This window comes from Candoia aspera, chromosome 4, assembly GCF_035149785.1.
Source record: "Candoia aspera isolate rCanAsp1 chromosome 4, rCanAsp1.hap2, whole genome shotgun sequence".
Lineage (NCBI taxonomy): Eukaryota > Metazoa > Chordata > Lepidosauria > Squamata > Boidae > Candoia > Candoia aspera.
Window position 1 is genome coordinate 101410620 of NC_086156.1, and position 20379 is coordinate 101430998.

At 43.7% G+C, this 20379-nt stretch overlaps 1 protein-coding gene across 3 annotated transcripts; it reads right to left on the minus strand.

Annotated features, from left to right (window-relative positions):
- Positions 1-8199: 8199 nt before the first annotated feature.
- ALDOA (aldolase, fructose-bisphosphate A) lies at positions 8200-19403 on the minus strand. 3 transcript variants are annotated; one of them, XM_063301308.1, is made up of 9 exons: positions 19380-19403; positions 13447-13572; positions 13087-13298; positions 11701-11755; positions 11405-11565; positions 10386-10469; positions 10039-10213; positions 9193-9392; positions 8200-8641 (listed from the first exon to the last, which is right to left on the minus strand). In XM_063301308.1, the coding sequence occupies exons 2-9, from the start codon at positions 13556-13558 to the stop codon at positions 8546-8548; spliced, it is 1095 nt and encodes a 364-aa protein (XP_063157378.1). In that variant the 5' UTR covers positions 13559-13572; positions 19380-19403; the 3' UTR covers positions 8200-8545. The 3 variants fall into 3 exon arrangements, with proteins under 3 accessions (XP_063157378.1, XP_063157376.1, XP_063157377.1); XM_063301306.1 differs by lacking the exon at positions 19380-19403 and adding an exon at positions 18957-19041; XM_063301307.1 differs by lacking the exon at positions 19380-19403 and adding an exon at positions 14656-14757.
- Positions 19404-20379: the final 976 nt, after the last annotated feature.

Consider the following 20379-nt stretch of genomic DNA (forward strand, 5'->3'; position numbering starts at 1 on the left):
TATATTTACTTATGGGGAGTAGCGTAATATTGTAATGAAACATGAATACTTGGAAAACAATATGTCTTCCTACCAGAAGGATTTTAAAAGCAACAGAGTGCCGGAAATGAGGAAACGGAAGGAACGAAAGAGCGTCGCGGAGAGTCTTTGAGTACCCTTTTTTTTAAAAAATTGTATGTGTAACATAAAAAGCTTCCGGGTGCTTTTTCTGTTATGCACTACCCGTTCCTCATCCTTTTTTTCCAACTTCCTCATATAATCCGGCAAGATATTATACCGTACAGGGTAAAGTCAAAAGTTTCTTTCAGTTGATTTTGACTCCTGGTTGATACGTTCGTGTAGTTTTCTTGGCAGCAGTATGGAAATGTTTTTTTGAATCCATTCTGTTGCATCGCTAACTAGGTCAAGGATGTTGAATGATCGCAGGAGGCCATTTCCGGTCTGCAAGACTCCAGACCGACCTCTAGGCAGCAGCAAGAAGGAGATACAGAAAACCAGTTCTTTGCTGCCTCCCAGAGGTCATCCCGTCTAAAAGTTAGAGTTTTCTGTTGCTTTTCTGGGGTCATCTGCAGGCCATATTTGGTTGCTCTGAGACTCACTATTATTGAAGAGAAACATAACTGGAGATATTTTAACAAGGTGGAGGAGATTGGCATAGCCTGGATATGACAATAGCGTGCCATGCCAAGTTCTATGCTATGCCTATATGTCTCACAACTTGGATGTAGGGCTGGGTCAACCCTGAAGCTGTGGGTCTAGCACTTTCCTGCTGGGGAGAATTCAGCACAGTTTGAGCCAGTTTGGTCTAGTGGTTAAGGCACTGGGCTAGAAACTAGGAGACCGAGAGTTCTAGTCCCACTTTAGGCATGAAAGCTGGCTGGGTGACCTTGGGCCAGTCCTTCTCTCTCAGCCCAACTCACCTCACAGGGTGGTGGTTGTGGGGAAAATAGGAGGAGGAAGGAGTATGAGGTATGTTTGCCGCCTTGAGTTATTTATAAAAACAATAAAGGCAGGATAAAAAATAAATAAATTCCCTTGATTCCTCAGACCTACTCTAATCCCAGTTGGTGAACAGGAAGAGTAAATCAGCTTAGCCTCCCACTCTAGCCATCTACAATAAATATTAATACTTTCTCATTTGTTACTTGTTGTTTATTCGTTTAGTCACTTCCGACTCTTCGTGACTTCATGGACCAGCCCACGCCAGAGCTTCCTGTCGGTCGTCAACACCCCCAGCTCCCCCAGGGACGAGTCCGTCACCTCTAGAATATCATCCATCCACCTTGCCCTTGGTCAGCCCCTCTTCCTTTTGCCTTCCACTCTCCCCAGCATCAGCATCTTCTCCAGGGTGTCCTGTCTTCTCATTATGTGGCCAAAGTATTTCAGTTTTGCCTTTAATATTCCCTCAAGTGAGCAGTCTGGCTTTATTTCCTGAAGGATGGACTGGTCTGATCTTCTTGCAGTCCAAGGCACTCTCAGAATTTTCTTCCAACACCACAGTTCAAAAGCATCGATCTTCCTTCTCTCAGCCTTCCTTATGGTCCAGCTCTCGCAGCCATACGTTACTACGGGGAACACCATTGCTTTAACTATGCGGACCTTTGTTTTCAGTGTGATGTCTCTGCTCTTAACTATTTTATTGAGATTTGTCATTGCTCTTCTCCCAAGGATTAAGCGTCTTCTGATTTCCTGACTGCAGTCAGCATCTGCAGTAATCTTCGCACCTAGAAATACAAAGTCTTTCACTGCTTCTACATTTTCTCCCTCTATTTGCCCGTTATCAATCAAGCTGTTTGCCATAATCTTGGTTTTTTTGAGGTTTAGCTGCAAGCCAGCTTTTGCACTTTCTTCTTTCACCTTCATCATAAGGCTCCTCAGTTCCTCTTCGCTTTCAGCCATCAAAGTGGTATCATCTGCATATCGGAGATTGTTAATGTTTCTTCCAGCGATTTTAACTCCAGCCTTGGATTCCTCAAGCCCAGCATGTCGCATGATGTGTTCCGCATACAAGTTGAATAGGTAGGGTGAGAGTATACAGCCCTGCCGTACTCCTTTCCCAATCTTAAACCAGTCCGTTGTTCCATGGTCTGTTCTTACTGTTGCTACTTGGTCATTATATAGAATCCTCAGGAGGCATACAAGATGACTTGGTATCCCCATATCACTAAGAACTTGCCACAATTTGTTATGGTCCACACAGTCAAAGGCTTTAGAATAGTCAATAAAACAGAAATAGATGTTTTTCTGAAACTCCCTGGCTTTTTCCATTATCCAGCGGATATTGGCAATTTCGTCCCTAGTTCCTCTGCCTTTTCTAAACCCAGCTTGTACATCTGGCAATTCTCGCTCCATGAATTGCTGAAGTCTACCTTGCAGGATCTTGAGCATTACCTTACTGGCATGTGAAATGAGTGCCACTGTTCGATAGTTTGAATATTCTTTAGTGTTTCCCTTTTTTGGTATGGGGATATAAGTTGATTTTTTCCAGTCTGATGGCCATTCTTGTGTTTTCCAAATGTGCTGGCATATAGCATGCATTACCTTGACAGCATCATCTTGCAAGATTTTGAACAGCTGGGATGCTGTCGTCTCCTGCTGCCTTGTTATTAGCAATGCTTCTTAAAGCCCATTCAAGCTCACTCTTCAGGATGTCTGGCTCTAGCTCACTGACCACACCGTCAAAGCTATCCCCGATATTGTTATCCTTCCTATACAGGTCTTCTGTATATTCTTGCCACCTTTTCTTGATCTCTTCTTCTGTTAGGTCCTTGCCATCTTTGTTTTTGATCATACCCATTTTGGCCTGGAATTTACCTCCGATGTTTCTAATTTTCTGGAAGAGCTCTCTTGTCCTTCCTATTCTATTGTCTTCTTCCACTTCTGCACATTGCTTGTTTAAAAATAATTCCTTGTCTCTTCTGGCTAACGTCTGGAATTTTGCATTTAATTGGGCATATCTCCCCCTATCGCTGTTGCCTTTTGCTTTCCTTCTTTCTTGGGCTACTTCTAGTGTCTCAGCAGACAGCCATTTTGCCTTCTTGGTTTTCTCTTTCTTTGGGATGTATTTTGTTGCCGCCTCCTGAACAATGTTGCGAACTTCTGTCCAGAGTTCTTCCGGGACCCTATCTACTAAGTCCAGTCCCTTAAATCTATTCTTCACCTCCACTGCATATTCCTTAGGAATATTAGTGAGCTCATATCTAGCTGATCTGTGGGTCTTCCCTAATCTCTTTAGTCTGATCCTAAATTGTGCAAGAAGAAGTTCGTGATCGGAACTACAGTCAGCTCCAGGTGTTGTTTTTACCGACTGTATAGATGTCCGCCACCTTTGGCTGCAAAGGATGTAGTCAATCTGATTTCGGTGTTGTCCATCTGGGGAAGTCCATGTATAAAGCCGCCTCTTAGGTTGTTGGAAGAGAGTGTTTGTTATGCAGAGTGAGTTGTCTTGGCAAAATTCTATCAGCCTATGTCCTGCTTCGTTTTGTTCTCCCAGGCCATGCTTACCTGTAATTCCAGGTGTCATTTGACTGCCCACCTTAGCGTTCCAGTCTCCTGTGATGAAAATAACATCTCTTTTAGGCGTGTTGTCCAGTAGGTGCTGCAGATCCTCATAGAACTGCTCTACTTCAGCTTCTTCAGCATCTGTGGTTGGGGCGTATATTTGGATCACTGTGATGTTAGATGGCTTGCCCTGAATTCGAATTGAGATCATTCTATCGTTTTTTGGATTGTATCCAAGCACTGCTTTAGCCACTTTACTATTAATTATGAAGGCTACTCCATTTCTTCTGTGGTCCTCTTGTCCACAGTAGTAGATCTGGTGGTCATTTGATGTGAAGTGGCCCATTCCAGTCCACTTCAGTTCACTGACACCCAAAATGTCTATCTTTAATCTTGACATCTCACCAATAACCATATCCAGTTTGCCCTGGCTCATAGATCTTACATTCCAGGTTCCAATGGTGTGTTGATCCTTAGAACATTGGATTCGTCGTTCACCACCAGCACCGTCGGCCGGTAGCCGTCCTTTCGGCTTTAAGCTAGCTGCGTCATCACGTCTGGGGCTAGTTGAACTCATCCTCTGTTCCTCCCCAGTAGCATTTTGACCATCTTCCGACCTGGGGGTCTCATCTTCCGATGGTATACTGACATATCTCTGGTTGTACTGATCCATTGAGTTTTCACGGCAAGAATACTGGGGTGGGTTGCCATTACCTTCCCCAGGGATCGCATTTAGTCTGACCTCTCTGTCATGACCTTCCCGTCTTGGGTGGCCCTTCACGGTTTAGCTTATGGCATCATTGAGGTGCTCAAGCTCCAGCACCACAACAAGGTAACGATCCTTTGCTGAAGCATTTACTTACCACTGTGCTTAAGTAACTTGTATACCTTGACACACGCCTACCAAACCATACTGTGCCTGACCTCTCACTGATGTAACTCTCCTGTTGACCACCACCCCCTGCATAAATTCTGAGTTCTGGTGTTGGCTATTAAGCTTACTTTACTAAATTACTTTCCCTCTCTTGCCCATATATTCTCTTGAAAACATATGGATGGTAGCACTTCCCACTCACTTGCTTTGAAATGTTAACCTGTGCTTGAATTAGCTAGCCAACCCAGAGTAACTGGAACAGGAATAGAAAGTTTTCCCAAGTATAACAGGAAGTTAATAGTCAGATGCTTCTTCAATCCTAAAATTGCCCCCTCTTCAGAAATAAAGGGTTGGTGACTGCCCACTATTTGCATATTTCAAACCTATGCCCAGCTTGTCTAACTTAAGAGAGACTGCTTCTTTTAAGGCATCAGGCTAGAAACCGGGAGACTGTGAGTTCTAGTCCTGCCTTAAGCACAAAGCCAGCTGGGTGACCTTGGGCCAGTCCCTCTCTCTCAACCCTAGGAAGGAGGCAATGGCAAACCACTTCTGAAAAACCTTGCCAAGAAAACTGCAGGGACATGTCCAGGCAGTCCCCAAGAATCAGACATGATTGAATTATTTTAAAAAAAATCATGTCCAGCTAATTGTGATTCCAAACTGGGGCTGTTGTTGTATATCACAATTCTTACTGCATTTGGTACTTCCATCTTACGAACCTATAGTCATTCCTTTTGGCAGAATAGAATAGGTAATTGGCTTCTATGGAGTTCTTGTTACTAGGTATTTACCAGGCTAATACAACAGGCTTGTTTGAACTAGGTTGTTTCTACAGCATAATTATCAGTATTCTTCCCAAAGATTTTGTGATAGACTTGTAACAACTTTTCCAATTGTGGACATTTCCAAGGGGTCAATAAAATCTAAACAGGTATTTTATGGCCAGAGCATCCTCAAAACAAGCTCCAATTAGTCAGTGAATGAAATGTAGATGTTTCTCTTGGTAAAAAACAAAAAAACAAAACCTCAGTAAGTTCTTTAATGTCCATGCTGTGGCTGTCATCATTTTAAAAACCAAAGTTCTAGTCTCTATTTGCCCCACGCTTTTTCGCCAGAATGCTGCCTGGCCCCATCTGGACAGGAAATGATGGGACAGAGGTCAGAACTCTGCCTTCCAGACAAAATGAAAGGAGACAAGAAAAAACTGCTGCAAACCATGAGCAGCAGCATGATCACACGAGGACTTTGGAAAGCCAGCAGGGCAGGTTTTGCTGGCAACCTTACCATTTGTGAAAAAAATGTTACCAAAAATGAAATTTGAAGAAATCAACTTGCCTTTCTGTTCTACTGGGTTTTGCTAGAGCAGAAGAAAATTGTAGGTCTAAGGAACATTTGTTGTTTTCCCCATTAGTCTATGAAGTAGGTTTTGAATGACCTCTGACTGCTGCTTTATGGTAGTGCTAGAACTAGAAAATATTAATATCAAAACATCTATTTTGGTACTAACCAGATTTGGTATTTGGCATCATTTGGTATTAACCAAATGAAACTTTCACACAACAGGGAAAAGAAAAACCAACTAGATCTTGGATCATAATGGGCTAGATGAGCTGTTGGTCTACCAGAGCTGAAGGCAGCTCTTCTCTATCCTTTGGAAGAGTTTAGAATTAGTCTTCCCTAAAATAATGCCTTCTGGGTATGTTAGGACTGTAAATTCCCAGAATGCTGGTTGAGGAGTCTAGAAGTTCAAATCCAGGGTGTCTTGATTTACTAAGCTAGAAGCTGGTTTATGAGCAGATGGCCAAAATGAAGCAGAAGGATCTGCCATTCCCTTCCATGCTACCTTGTGCCCGCAGTACCTCCCATCACTCACCCTGGCAGGGGCCAATCCACCTGCACTGAAGATGGCCCGTCGGAGTAATGAAATAGAGGGTGGTAGCCTCTTCAGAATGTTGGATGCCTTAGGAGCCAAACAAGAGGCTGTTTCAGAGGGTGAACTGAAAGGGCAGAGTGTGCGGGGTACAGAAGGCAGAACTGCAAACAATTGAAGGAAGAAATGGAGAACCAAAGAGCCTTCTCCCTTCCACCTAATGACAGGACTAGTTGTGTGTTAATGGAACACAGCTGGAAAAAGAGAGCTCGTAACTGGGTTAGTGGAGAAAACAGTCACTTTACTCAAATTCCACAGAGGGACAGAAAAGAGGCACTTGTGGCTTCCTGTGGGAATGGTGGCTTGAGCAGTGTCTCTTCACGATCTTACTTTGCAAGTAGACCTGGCAGCATGAAAATTTTAGGGCTCGGGTAGGACTCCCTGGAGCCCAGAAGTGTTCTCCAGGCAAAGAAGCCCAGGAATTATTCCATGTCCTCCGGACAGCTGGTCATAGCCAGATCGCAAACTGAGTTTGATTGATCGAGCAGTGAGTGATCAGCTGGGAGGCAGGCCTGTCATCTTTTCCCAAGCCGCACTGAAGCGGTTTAAACAGACTCAAAAATTGACCACCCCATTTCTTAATACTTTTTTTTTGCTTGAGGCTTTTTTTTAACTTTTACATTACTTTTGACACTAATTTGCTGAGCAGTTGAATATTTTATGTTTTGGGGCAAAAAGAACCGCAAGCTGAACTGTGGATTTATTTTTCAGAAGCAAAAGGTCTTTGTGGATTTAATTGGCGGTGTTTTGTTTTTTCTGAGATTTAATAACTCTGCTCTGTTGGAATTGTAACTTTCATGGCTGTGGAAAAGTGTTTTTTCTTAGCAAGCTAATTGGATACTTCCTGTAAACACCCCTAGCGGTAAGACTTTCGCTTTTGAGTGAGCCCAGTCTTTCTAGTATTTTTCCACTGACTTAAGATTTGGCTGTATTGGCTAATTTTAATTGCTAGAGGGAACTAACCATGGCTTCTTGGAGACCCCTTCGCCATGGCTCTGATGTTGTTGCGATGAGGAATATGACTGATGAAATTACTAATACCTTTAAACAATCCTTTGAAGCCTTTGAGAAGAAAATGGAAGATAAATATTCTGACTTTTCCCAAGAAAAAGACTGAACACCAAATAGGAAAGATGGTTGGAAAGGTGAAACAAGTAACTGATCAAGTGGGTGTGTCAGAAACTAAGATGGATAATACTGAGAAAAATGATGTACCACAGGTATTTAACACCTGATTAAGTTGCCAGAAACATACAATGGGGTATCAAATGTTCGTCGGAAATGTGTAAAGGATGAAGGGACATTTTATCATTTATGGTGGACTTGTGGAAAAGCTAAGAAATTTTGGAATCAAGTATGTACTAAAAAGATTCTCAAGTAGAACTGGAGCTGTTTCTGTTGGCTTTGACGGAGCAGCAGCATGGGACTCTGTTCTTACATATGGTAACAGCAGCATGACTTTTGTATGCTCAAAGGTGGAAGGATTCAGATTCCTTGACTGGATAAGTTAATGGAACTGTTGCAAATGGCTAAACTGACAGCATTGATAAGAGAAAATACCGTAACTGGGTTTGTTTGTACTTGGAAGCTGCTTTTGGACTATTTGCTTGCAACTGAAAAAAATGAAGTTTTGATTTTGGGTTTTGATGATTAAACAGTTTGATTTCAGAGAAATGTTAGAAAATGTTTAACTAATAGTAAGAGATTAACTTTTTATAATATGCTTTTATATCTGTGCTGAAGAAGGTTGGAAGTCACCTGTCTTTTATGTTTTCTATCCTTGCACTGTTTTAGTCTTGTATTCTATCTGTTCTGTACTTTGTATTTTGTATCTTAATTATACTTTGAAAAATTAATAAAGCTTTAAATATAAAAAAAAAGAAGAGGCACCTGCAACATTTAAATATTTTTATTCCAAGAGGTCTGCATGTCAGACGTCCCTGCCCCGGAGACATTTTGATGTTTTGGCTGCAGACCAGGAGTGTCATTCACCAGAAGAAGCTGAATTTCACATACAGAGATGGTGATGGGGATGCATTAGAGAAAGGAATAAGCCAGGACTTCTAGGTTTTTCATGGCAAGACAAAGATTTGCATCTTTCTCTTACAAGAGAAGCCGGCAAAAGGGAAAGGGGAGGGTGAGGAGAAGAGGGGAGGGTGAAAAACAACAGCAGACATCACAGTAGCCCAGGCACAATGTAGCAACAGGAGAGAGCAGACAATGCAACCAAGGCCCTGAGTTTAATAAGCATGGTTGGAAACAAAGAGAGACTCGCTGGCAGCTGCTCCCGTTTGGCCAGATGAAACGTATTTACCTTGACAGGCAAGGCTGTTGGCCTGTAAGGGGAAAAAAAGTCACTATAAGAGGAGTAAAACTGCTCCCGGGTCAAAAGCAGACTCACTCTCCATAGCTTATTGGGCTCATGGACAGCCACAGCAGAAACTAAAAGCAGCTGTCACAGTAAACTCCTTTCTCTTGCTGAGAGAGGACAAAGAACGGCAAGGAATCTAGCTTTCCAGCAAACCTCTTTTGTGGCACAATCACTGTCATACACAAGACCTCTCCTCCCACTTTCCATCTCTTTTCCCCAAAAGGCTTCTGGGAACGTGTGACTGCCAATATGATATACAACATCACAAAAATAAGAAAACATTCCCACTAAAGTTGTTTCACCATTCTGCTTTTTCACTTAACTACAGTTCTTGTCCTCATATTAATTTAAAAGTATGTCTAAAACTCTGCATGCTTAACTTTTTGGGAAACTGAATCTTTTTACTCTCTCACCCCTGGCTTACTCTTGAACTCCTGAACAATCAGACAAATGCAAACACACAGCAGATCCCGGCCCCTTGCCTTGAACTGCTAAGCCCTGCTAGGTCAAACATACCAAAGCTCGCTTGATGTATTCCTCCTGGGCGTTCTTGAGGTTTTCTTTCTTACCACTCCAGGCCTTGAGGGCAGAGGCTTGCAGGGCACGACCATAAGAGAAGGTCAAGGCCCATGGCTTGTGCAGAGGGCACTTGTTGATGGCATTCAAGTTGATGGAAGCCTCTTCCTCGCTTTGACCTCCAGACAGGAAGGTGATGCCTGTAACCACAAGAAGAAGGTGAGTAGCCCAAGCAAAGGCCAAACATGGATTTAAGGTCTGTGAAAAGTAGGCTTAAGAAGAATTGTTTTCACGGGGGAACTGAACATTGAGAAATCCAGGAAGAGGAATTTAAGGATTCTTGCTCTCTTCCCATCTTTCAAAATCACCGTGTACCCCAACCCTTTGAGGAAATAGTTCCAGTCACATGGATGGAGTGCAGCTTGTCTAGACTTACAAAGTGGGGGAACCCAAGCTGTAGGGAGCCCCAGGGAAAACAAGGCTGGAGTAGCAGTTTCACAAGTCCAATGCATTGCCATAGGAACACAGGAGCAAACAAGCCACTTCCACTCTTTGCATGACATAAAATACCATCAATAATCTCAGAGAGGCCTTCCCCAGCTGGATGTGTAAGATCTACAATTCCCAGAATTATAGCACCACAGTCCCAGCACAACTGAAGAACTCCAAATTGGAGAAGACTTAACATAGACTTTTGTTATTATTAAAAACTTTTCTTATTATCAAATGCAACAGAGAAGCCCGAGTGCACACAAGTAATCCATGGCCGTGCATGTGTCTACAAGACCCACCTTGAGGTAAGAGACAGGCAGAAAATCGGGGGGTTAGAAGCTTGCTTTTTCTTACCAGGCACTGCAGGAGGCACATTGCGGCGCAGGGCAATAACAGTAGCAAAAGCAATTTCTTCAGGAGCGTATTTGGTGGTGCAGGCATGGCCAGGTGTCACCATGTTTGGTTTGAGCAGGGTCCCCTCCAGGTAGATATGATGGTCACTTAAGGCCTTGTACACAGCGGCCAGAACCTGTCCATAGCGTGAGAAATAAATAATTTCTAACTCAGACTTCCATTGTCCAAACAATTCTCAGTTGCAATAGGGGCCTACCTTTCCAGTCACAAGGCATTCAAAAGGCCTTTCCACCTACACCCACTGTACCCCACCTAGATCCACTGAGGAGCCCCCTCCCCATCCTCACCTTCTCTGTCACATACTGGCAGCGTTTGAGATCATGGTCACCATCAGGAAGGATTTCTGGTTCCACAATAGGAACAATTCCATTCTGCAGTTCAGGGAAAGAGTTGTCGTCAGTGGTTAGAACCCCAAATTGATAGTGCAGAAAATACAAAACATAATCCCATTTCAGAAACCAGGAATATGCAACCCTTTTCAGGCCATGGGCCGTATTCAGTTTTGGAACAGTGTGCAGCACTGCACCAGCTGAATTCCTCAGCCAGCCATGAATTCCCATGCTAGCTGGGGAATTCTGGGAGTTGAAGTCCACATGTCTTCAAGTTGCCAAGGTTGAGAAACACTGAGGTAGAGTGTAAATTTAATAAATAAAACAAATATGATTATTCTTACATTTTCCCTTCCTCAGATTAAAAATTACAGATAGATGGCAACTTTTGAAGAAATCTCAAACATAGGTTACAGATTATAACCCCTGCCAAAAATATCCATTCTGTTTTTCAGGAGATAAACCCAAACTCTTATCCTTCTCCAATCTTTACACGCCGGCTGTGAGATTGCAGGTGATGAAGCATAACAAGTTTGGGGACGTTAGCTGAAGTACACCCTAGGGAAAAATTTTCAGTCACATATCTAGCTCCATCCATCAGCAACGTAAGGACAGTGAATGTCCTTGCAAAATTGCCCAGAACCACTTTTTATGATGGAAGAACACAAAACAGCAATTTCAACACCACCCTCTTGAGACACGCTTGGCAGCTAAACGATGACAGTAATTGAAGGAGCTCTGCCCAACAGATCTATATCAAGCGAACTGAAGCCCAGCCTGTCTACCAACCGAGCCAGATAAGAATTTTTAATGAGATCACACTTCGGCTCTGGTCCATGAATTACATCTGCTCCATCATGACACTTTCCCTCCATTAAATGCTATCAGTGGGTACGATGGTCATCATTACAGCAAAGAAAGTGGCCACTATCCAATGACAGCCAGTATCCTTCTCCTAATGTTACTGGGCAACCAACCTGCTGGCAGATGCTGGCATAACGAGCAAGCACATTGGCATTCTCAATGATGGCCAGAGGGGAAGGGGTGGTTGGAGTGATCTTCAAGACACAGCGCCACTTGGCAAAGTCAGCACCATCCTTCTTATACTGGGCGCAGCGTTCAGACAAGCCATCCAGACCTACATAGACGGAAAGAGATTATAAGGATAAACTTCTCTGAATGCCTCAACTTGCACCTCCAACTGCTATCTGAATCCAGGTTTAGTCTGTTATGTTGGCTACCTCTCATAATCTGCACACACATATTTACTCACCCTGGGTGGTGGTCTCTCCATTAGTCCCTGCAAGAGGTACAACGCCTTTGTCAACCTGCCCAGAGAGAAAAAAGGGAGAAAATCTGTCAAACCAATGACTGATCTCTCCATTCTCATCAATACACCCTTAGTTTCCAATAGCGATTAGTACAGAAATATACAGGTAGTCCTCCCCTAACAAAGATTCATTTAGTTACAGTTCAGACTTAAAGTGGTGCTGAAAAAAACAACTTACAGCCATTGCAGGGTCCCCATAGTCATGTGATCACGATTTGGGTGCTTGGCAACCAATTTGCATTTATGACCGCTGCAGTGTCTTACGGTCACGTGATCACAGCTTTCAACCTTCCTGGCCGGCTTTCGGCGATCAAAATCAGTGGGGAATCACGTGATTTGGTTAATGACCACGTAGTTCACTTAATGCCTGCAGCAATCTGCTTAATGACCGCTGCAAAAAGGTCATAATGTCAGGTTGGATTTGCTTAATGACCATTCACTTAGCACTAAAATTCCAGCCCCAACTGTGTTTGTTAAACAAGGACTCCCTGTATATATTTTTGAAAAAATCAGCTATGTATTTTCTGGTTTTATAATGCTCAAATTCATCTAGTATGCACTGGTTCCTTCCATGGATTACAGTACGTACAGTGTTTTTAAGAAATATTTCATAATAATACAATACAAAAACAATTCCAAATACTTACATATTTTTAGAAAGTATGTAAGTACTTGGAATTCTAATCTATCAAATTAACTGGATTTAGAAATAGGAAACAATAGCTGATCCAAATGAAAATATTGTAAGGGTGACACCCTGAATATTTGTTACGCTGTCAATCTCCTGCTCCAATAGCAACAACTTTGTAGCCACCATTTCTCTCCTCCCTTGTTGGTTTCCCATTTAGCACATTAAAAGGATTCCAGTGTTTATTAATCGGTGTATCCAAAAAGCTTCCTGTCTATCTTTAAACAGGAAAAAAGTGAATTATGTTCAATACAGTTAATTATAAAAGTTGCAGATTGCAGAGGAAATGTTAGATGAAGTAGTCTGCCTTCCTCCATAGAATGCTTCTTCAGAGGCAATATCTAGACGTGATATGGGAGAGACCATCTACACCCATTTTCTCCAATCCAGTGGTCTCCTAAAAATTGGACTACAGTTCCAATCATCTCCATCCAAAGAGCTCAATGGGGACAAATGAATATTAGCATCCATCACCATTATTTTTCTAATGCAAATTTAGTCAAGAAAACTAGGTGTGTGTAAAATTGAATGTTCTTGTCTCTGGACTATGTTCCAGAGTTGTTCAGAACATTCCATTCCCAGAATGTTAGGTTTTGCAAACCACTAATTAAAACCCAACGGATAGATACCAAGATGCTTACCTTGATGCCAACAAGGGCACCTTTGTCCTTAATGACCTTGGTAAAGAGACGGCCATCATCAGCTTTTTGGTACATGGTCTCATGGAAGAGGATCACACCACCAATGCAAGGGTTGACACGGTCATCTGCAGTGAGCAGCAGTTGCCTGTAGAAACGGCGGTTTTCTTCTGTGTTTTCGGTGCCAATGGACTGCAGGCGTTTGGCAATACTGCCTAAGAGGTAAACAACAAAGCAGATATTTGTGTCAAATGCCCCACTTGAGACCTGCAGCCCTTTCCAAGTCCCGCCCTTCATTTTTTTCCCCCCACTGCCTTCTCAGAGCCAACCCAACACCTCTCAATCTGCACCTTCAGCTCTTACCGGTAGATTCATCAGCCGCTAGGATGCCTTTGCCAGTTGTCACAATACGGAGAGCATTATCTGACAGCTCCTTCTTCTGCTCTGGGGTCAAGGCTGGGTATTGGTGAGACATCTTGAATGACTAAACTGGAGAAGGCAAGGAAGCGTCAATGGCTTGGCAACAAGGTCCTGCAGCTCAAGGATAATCAGCAGGGAGACCTGCATGACTTTCTGAATTCCCAAAAGCATAGCAGTAGCAACAATTGTAAGCCCCAAATCATAACTCAAAATACATTTGATTTTCTGTGCTTTATCAATTTCTGCACTAAGCACATGCTCAGAGGAGCCTTTTCCCAATCCTGAGACTCCACAGGTAGGTTAGACTGCAACCCTATCACTGTTAGCCAGCATAAGCACAGGACAATAAAAATTGTGGTGCAACACATCTGGAAGTTATCCTGGCTAACAGGAATATTTATTCATCCTGAGCCATTTCTGCTCCAACTACTGTAACAGTTTACAGAACTGGCCATTTATGACAAGGTCTCCTTGTTCCTTCCCACTGCAACACAACCATACATCTATCTCTGATGAACAACCAAATGTTTCTACAGAGAACCTGCTATCATAGAGATCAGAGGATCTCCCTTCAGGTGAAAGGGATCCCCCAATTAAAAACAAGAACATTAAGAGAAGTTCTCCTATAGAGGGTAAGATTAACCCTGTCAAGGGTATTTCAAGGACAGAGGAAATCTTTTTTTATTCCCATTTTCAGCTTCCCCAATCACAATTTTCTGGTACAGCCTGTAATGTTTCAGCTAGTCTCATCTTTAGTTCTGCAAAACTAGTTTTTTTTTTTTTTTTAAAGGGCGAGGGGAGCACCAAAAGCATAAACTTGGAAAACGGAGTTGGGGCTGGCGGCGCAGAATTTGAACTTTTAAGGTTGGGAATTATACTGTAAACCCTTCCAAGTGGGAAGAGACGAAGCAGCCCTCATCCCGTAATTCTCCGGCGCAACAGTTACAGATTAAACTTCGGCACGTGACTTCATCCCTGCTCCCCCTCCTCCGTGCCTTCTCTCCCCCCCCGCAGCATATTTTATCTCTGCAAAACGAGATTCTTGCATTTTTAAAAAATGAAATAAGGGGAGAACTTAGAACTGTTCCCCAATCAGACCTTGCAGCATTGCTCACTGTTCCCCTCCCCTTCTTCCAAACCAAGATGGCTCACCGCTCTCTTCCTTCGGAAAAGTACTAACGCGTGCGCGCGGGGAAGCAGCAGCAGCAGCAGCAGCAGCTACAGATGGCCAGAACGCCCGGAACCCGAGTGAGGAGCTCGAGCCCAACGCGCAGAGCCCCGCCGTGCCAAAAGCGAACGTCACCTAACTTAGGCGGCAAAGGGTGAGGAGTTGACTCATTAGGGTTGGGGGGAGGGAGGAGACTTAAAGGGCCTGAGTTCTTTCTCCGAATCACAGCGATGTTTTAAAAAAAAAAAAAACAAGGAAACTAAGCGGAACGTGGGTGAATTGTTCGCTGAGTCGCGCGTGGAAAGGGGGCAGGGTATAATTCACCGGCTTTGCCGTGATTGTGCAAAAAGGCGATTGCTGCATAATCTAAGCAGTAAAATCACACAGTAAAATCTGGTTTCCTAATCGCAAGGGAAGCCTGGACTGGAATTGGCAATGAAGAGATACGCAATCCTCTCTCCGACTACCCTGCTTAATAGTATGGTGGGCAGTTAAAGAGCATGAAGGAATCAACGGCACCCTTACCGTTGAGTGAGCAAATACATTCTGTACTCTAAACATAAAGTGTAATACATCAAATTAGTGGCTCCGTATTTTTTTTTCTTTCCCCTTAGCATCCTCTCCAACTTCAGTTTCAGTACTGACCTTTCAAGGGGAAACCTGATCACTCCTTCAGCTCTTCTGTCCTTTTCTGAAGGACACATTACTATTTCTGGATCTTGCCCCCTTGAGTGCTGGAGTTTAGCTACCAAAATGAATGCCCTGGGCATATATGGACTGAAAGACAGCAAAGTGCCATGGAAGTGATAAGATGGAAGCAGGAGCATGAAGAAAGAAGATCCTAAATTTACAGACTGGGTGGAAAAATCCTGGAAAATTGGATGCCCACCACATCTGCCAAAGCCTTGCAGGCTGAAATGCTTCAGCAGAGGCGGCACAGTCTGGAATCACCAGACAAACCATTTCAAAGAGCCCCTAATTCAGTGGTGGAACTTCCTCACACAAGATAGAGAGATGCCTGCCAATCTGGAAATGCCCAGTGCCGGTGGCTGGCTGGGGAATTCTGGGAGTTGAAGTCCACATGTCTTAAAGTTGCCAATTTTGAGAAACACTGGTTTAGTGCAAGGAATCAGTGGCTCAGCAGCATGAGACCACAGAGCTTTGGTGTGTTTTTTTTTAAAATAATAAGCTCAAGTGGCAAGTTCTGTACCAATTTAGTGGTGCTAATTCCAAGAACCTAAGACTGGCAAGCGGGGAGGCAGGCGTGTAATATTTATTCCCAGGCTATGCTGCCTCTGGAGTGCTCCATCCTTGCACTCACAACACAATGAACCATCAACTGGCCTCCTGTGTTGCACCAACCCAGCTCCTGTAGTTAATTATTAGTTTGTGTGAAATCAATTGTGTTAATTCCACAAAACATGAAACCATGGGTCAGTGACTAACACAGCCAAAGCTTTATCACCTAATCTATTGAGCTTCAAATAATATTTTAAACAGGAACACCTTTGAATCTCAATAGTAGCTTAACCCAAACCAGAGTTTCTTTGCAGAACCCATGTTTACTTTGTACTGTTTAAAGAAATAAAGCAAGTGGGTAGCAAAACATTTTCTGCTTACTCAAAAGCAAAAACAGGTTTATTTGAGATTAAACCACACATTTTAGGAGCCAGGTATTGGGGGGGGGGTTCAATTGTACCTAAAGAAGCCTTAAGTGGAACCCATCCATTAATGACATGAACACAATCATACTAATGACGCTTATGCATTTTCCCAATTTGATTACTGTACATTCACAGTGAAACAGTTAATTCAGTAGCAGGACCTACTAATTAATTACTCCAGAGTAAGGATCATACATAAATGTATGTATCCCTAGGGGTTTCCAGGCAGAATATTCACATCAAGGGACAACTGCTGACTAGTCTTGCAACAGAGTGCTGGCTATTATTCTGGAGTGAGCTCAGTTATTAAAGGAAACAGCAAATGGAGCAGGAATAATGTAAAGATGCATTTATCCTATGGAAAGCAGCACTCCTAGCGAGTTCTCTAATGTCCCAGTGATTTATGACAGGAGAGAGGAGGCCAGGCCCCTGTGGGCTCAGTGTAACAGCATCTCACTCCTTTGCCTGAATTTCCTAAAGCCTACCCAAAATGTTCATGGTAGCCTAAGCCAGGCTGAATCCAAAGTGGGCTTGTTTTGGGATGATTACGGTAATTGCTGAGTCACTGGCTTTGTGCAGGCTCTCACGTAGCAAGCAATAGGGGACAGAGGGGGAAGCCCCCTCCTTTTTCCCCTCTGCCACCATATGGTCCTTTCTGCAGCCCTGTCACAACTAAAGGATAATTCTTGAACAGATGCAACTCCTGGAGACAGCTGCTGTGAAATACTGCCATATCTTTGCCCTACAATAAGTCCTGTGCCGATAACTCCCGTGCCTTTAATGAATGTCTGAAGGACAGACATCATATAGCATGCTTTTCCCACCATTCTTATCATTGTTTGGATTTCTGTAGATCAGACATGTTAATACACGCAGGAAAGAGAGGTCAGCTGGTTAGGCCAACCCACAATGTTGTAATATTCTCCACACTGCCTCAGGATTTATGAAATTTAGTAACTTGACTCTCTGCTCCCATCCGAGTTCCTCCTATAGCTTGGCTTAAGCAAGAGTGTGAACAGCTGAGTTCCCCAGTGCTTAAAAAAGGGGGGACTCCAAAGTAAGAGCAATGGGGGGGAAACAAAAATTTTCTCTGTATTTTATTCAATGCATTCATCTCCAGGTTAAAGAAGAGCTTCTAATGGAGACTGATAAGAACATCAAATTATTCACCATTCTCCTTAGCCAAGAGTCTTGTGGCTGATGTCTTCTGCTAACATTTCATGAAATAAAAGCAGTTTCATCATCCGAATGAAATGGGCTCTGGCACCAAAAAACATGTAACACAATAAAGTTTTTAAGTTGCCATAAGATTGTGTTGCAACAAACTATAGTACAGAGTTTTACTCCAAGACTGCAACAGGGACACAAGGTTAATGGAAGAAAGGAGTTAGCCTGTCCAGCTTCTTACGCAAAACTGTTTCCGATTGTCCTGCTATAGCAAAGCCTATAAAAGCAACACAGATCATTTCCAAGAATCTACTGCGAAGCATTTAACATAATAACGGTCTAGCAGGCCAAAATGTAGACAGAGGCCTTATCACATGTTTATGAATCATTTTCACAACTGATATAAAAATATGTTTAGTTTGGAACATTAATAGATTTTAATGCAGGATAGAAAGCCACAGGCAGATTTTTAAAAAATCAAAATATACACTGCATTTAATCAAGTTGGATCCAGGCATGGACTTTCTTAGAGAGTGAAATCAATTGTCCTTATCTCTTTCAATGGTGCATGTTCAGCCCAACAGAGACTTTTTGTAACTCAGTTACAGGGGCTCTGCAAGGAGCAATTTGAGCACTCATGGAAACCATCCTACACAGATAAAACAAGGGTAGGAGATGTTTAGGAGCCATGAAAAAAGAGAAAGTGCAAAATTGCAGCATGGCTACAGATCTGTTGAACTGTACATTTGAAGAGAAGATTAGATGCCTCACACAAATATAGAGAAAATACTGAGACACACACTTTCATGATCGGTAGAGCAGGAAATTGTGTGAGTTGCTCAAACCAGCAACAACTGTGTACTTTTTGCAAGTCATAGCAGTCAAAAGGAAGAAACAACTGTCTTAGATAATGCATGGTGTGAGGCACCAACAAACATCTGGGCCCAAAAGGATCCAGAGAAACGTGATAGCAAACTGGATGGGGACTTAGGTCTTCTCAAATAGACAGCAAAGGAATAATATGTGCCTACGCACAAACAAGTACAGTATCTAAAGCCCTTGAAGGGATGGCTGGCTGGCTCAGAGGACCGAGAGAGAGACCTGGCTTTCAAAACATAACAGAAAATAAAAATCCGTTCTCCATTTTTGGGGATCTGTTAAAAAAGTTAATCAAAATAGGAGTACGGATAATCTAGAGCTGGGAGGAACTTATTCGCACAAGGCATCCGCTAACCCATTTAATACAACTTTCCCACCACAGCCATTGCGACCTCCCGCATGGAAACTGGAGCGGCCGGTGCAACCTCCATCTCTCCCCCCTCGCTTCCCCACCGGCTCACTCCTACGGAGAAAAACGCGGGCGGAAAGCCGAATTCTCTCTGGCCAGCCTCGCTCCCATCTAAAACTCTCTGAAATCCCTGGCTTCCTCCTTTCCTTCACCTTCTCCCCCGTACCGTGGGTGCAGCGGGGGGCTCTGGCGAGACACTGCAGCTCCGGAGGGCACTCGCTGACAGGCAAGAGGCAAAGACGGGACGAGGGCTATAAAAAGAGGGAGCAGTAACTGGGCGGGGCCGGGCTAACCTTCTCCCCGACCCCTGACCTTTCGCAGGGCTCGCTAAATATAGGCGCGGGGACTTGAGCAGGTGAAATACGAGGCCCTTGACATTCCCCGCAGAGCAAGGAGCAGCGAGGGGGCGCCGCTCCGAAGCTGCAGTCGCAAGACCCTTTCTGCGCCTCGACGCCCTTCCTACTTACTGGACCCCTCTAAGCCCAGCCGCGCGGAGACGCTCGGCTGGCGGAGCCTCCGGTCCCGAGTTCATCCTCCCCAGCCCTGCAAGCCGCAAAAAAGCTTCAACTGTGGCGCCACGCTCTTTTACCTGGTCGCCTTCTCCCGGTATCTCACTTAGATCGCTGCTGGATTCCGGTTTCTGGCCCAGGGGCGGGAAGCCAAGGTTGTCAATGCCACCTACTGTCCCCTGGAAGGAATAGCATTTTAAAATCACAGCTGCCAACCAGAACGCTGCAAGGCCAGGCACAGAAGAATCAACGAACGATTTTTTCCTCTGTAGGCCCAAGGAATGAGGAAGTGAAGGTTAGAAGACAGCCCATCACCTGTGGACAGGAAGCAGATCAGAGATTGTTTTCGCTTTCAGAACCAGGGCTAAGGGTTGCCAGAAAAAAGGTGCAATTCCAGACCTGCAGACCTGTCTAGTGGCTAAGGCTGCTCCTGAGACATATTATGCAGCAGGCATCACTGGGCCTCATTTCTGGACTTCGCTACTCCTTGCTCATCTCCAAGTGCATCCATTTTTCTTCTCCTTCCCCAAGGTTCTGCCAGTCTCCTGGGGGAACAGCTTGAGACCTGAAAAGTTTGCACGGTCTTGTGTAGGATCCTGATAAAGCTATTGTGCAATCAGAATGCAGAACTTTGTGTGGTAGAAATCACAATCTAGTCTTGTCAGGGTTTACCCCTTGTACTAAGCCACTAGGTGAACAATTTGTTTTCAGCATAGGCCATTTTATGAATCCAGCTCTTCCCATTTATTAGCCATGCGGGATAGTATTCTATCTCAGTCTGACTGTTGCAGCTATCCAACAAGCTTTTTTTAAAACAAATCATAGCTTTGCATGATGCCAGCTATTAATAAGGACTGGGAATCACACATACCTACTCATACCCCACCCCATAATTATTAAGACAGAAGGAAATGGCTGCAGTACAGTAGTTATAAAGCAGATGAATGGCTTTTAGCGAACATTTCATTAGCATGAGGTGGACAGAACTGCATCCTGCAATGTTTGCCAGAAGGAAAAAAAAGTGCTCTCATTTTACATTACATAAGCATGCCTCAGGGTGAGGCAAGTGTAAACATGAGC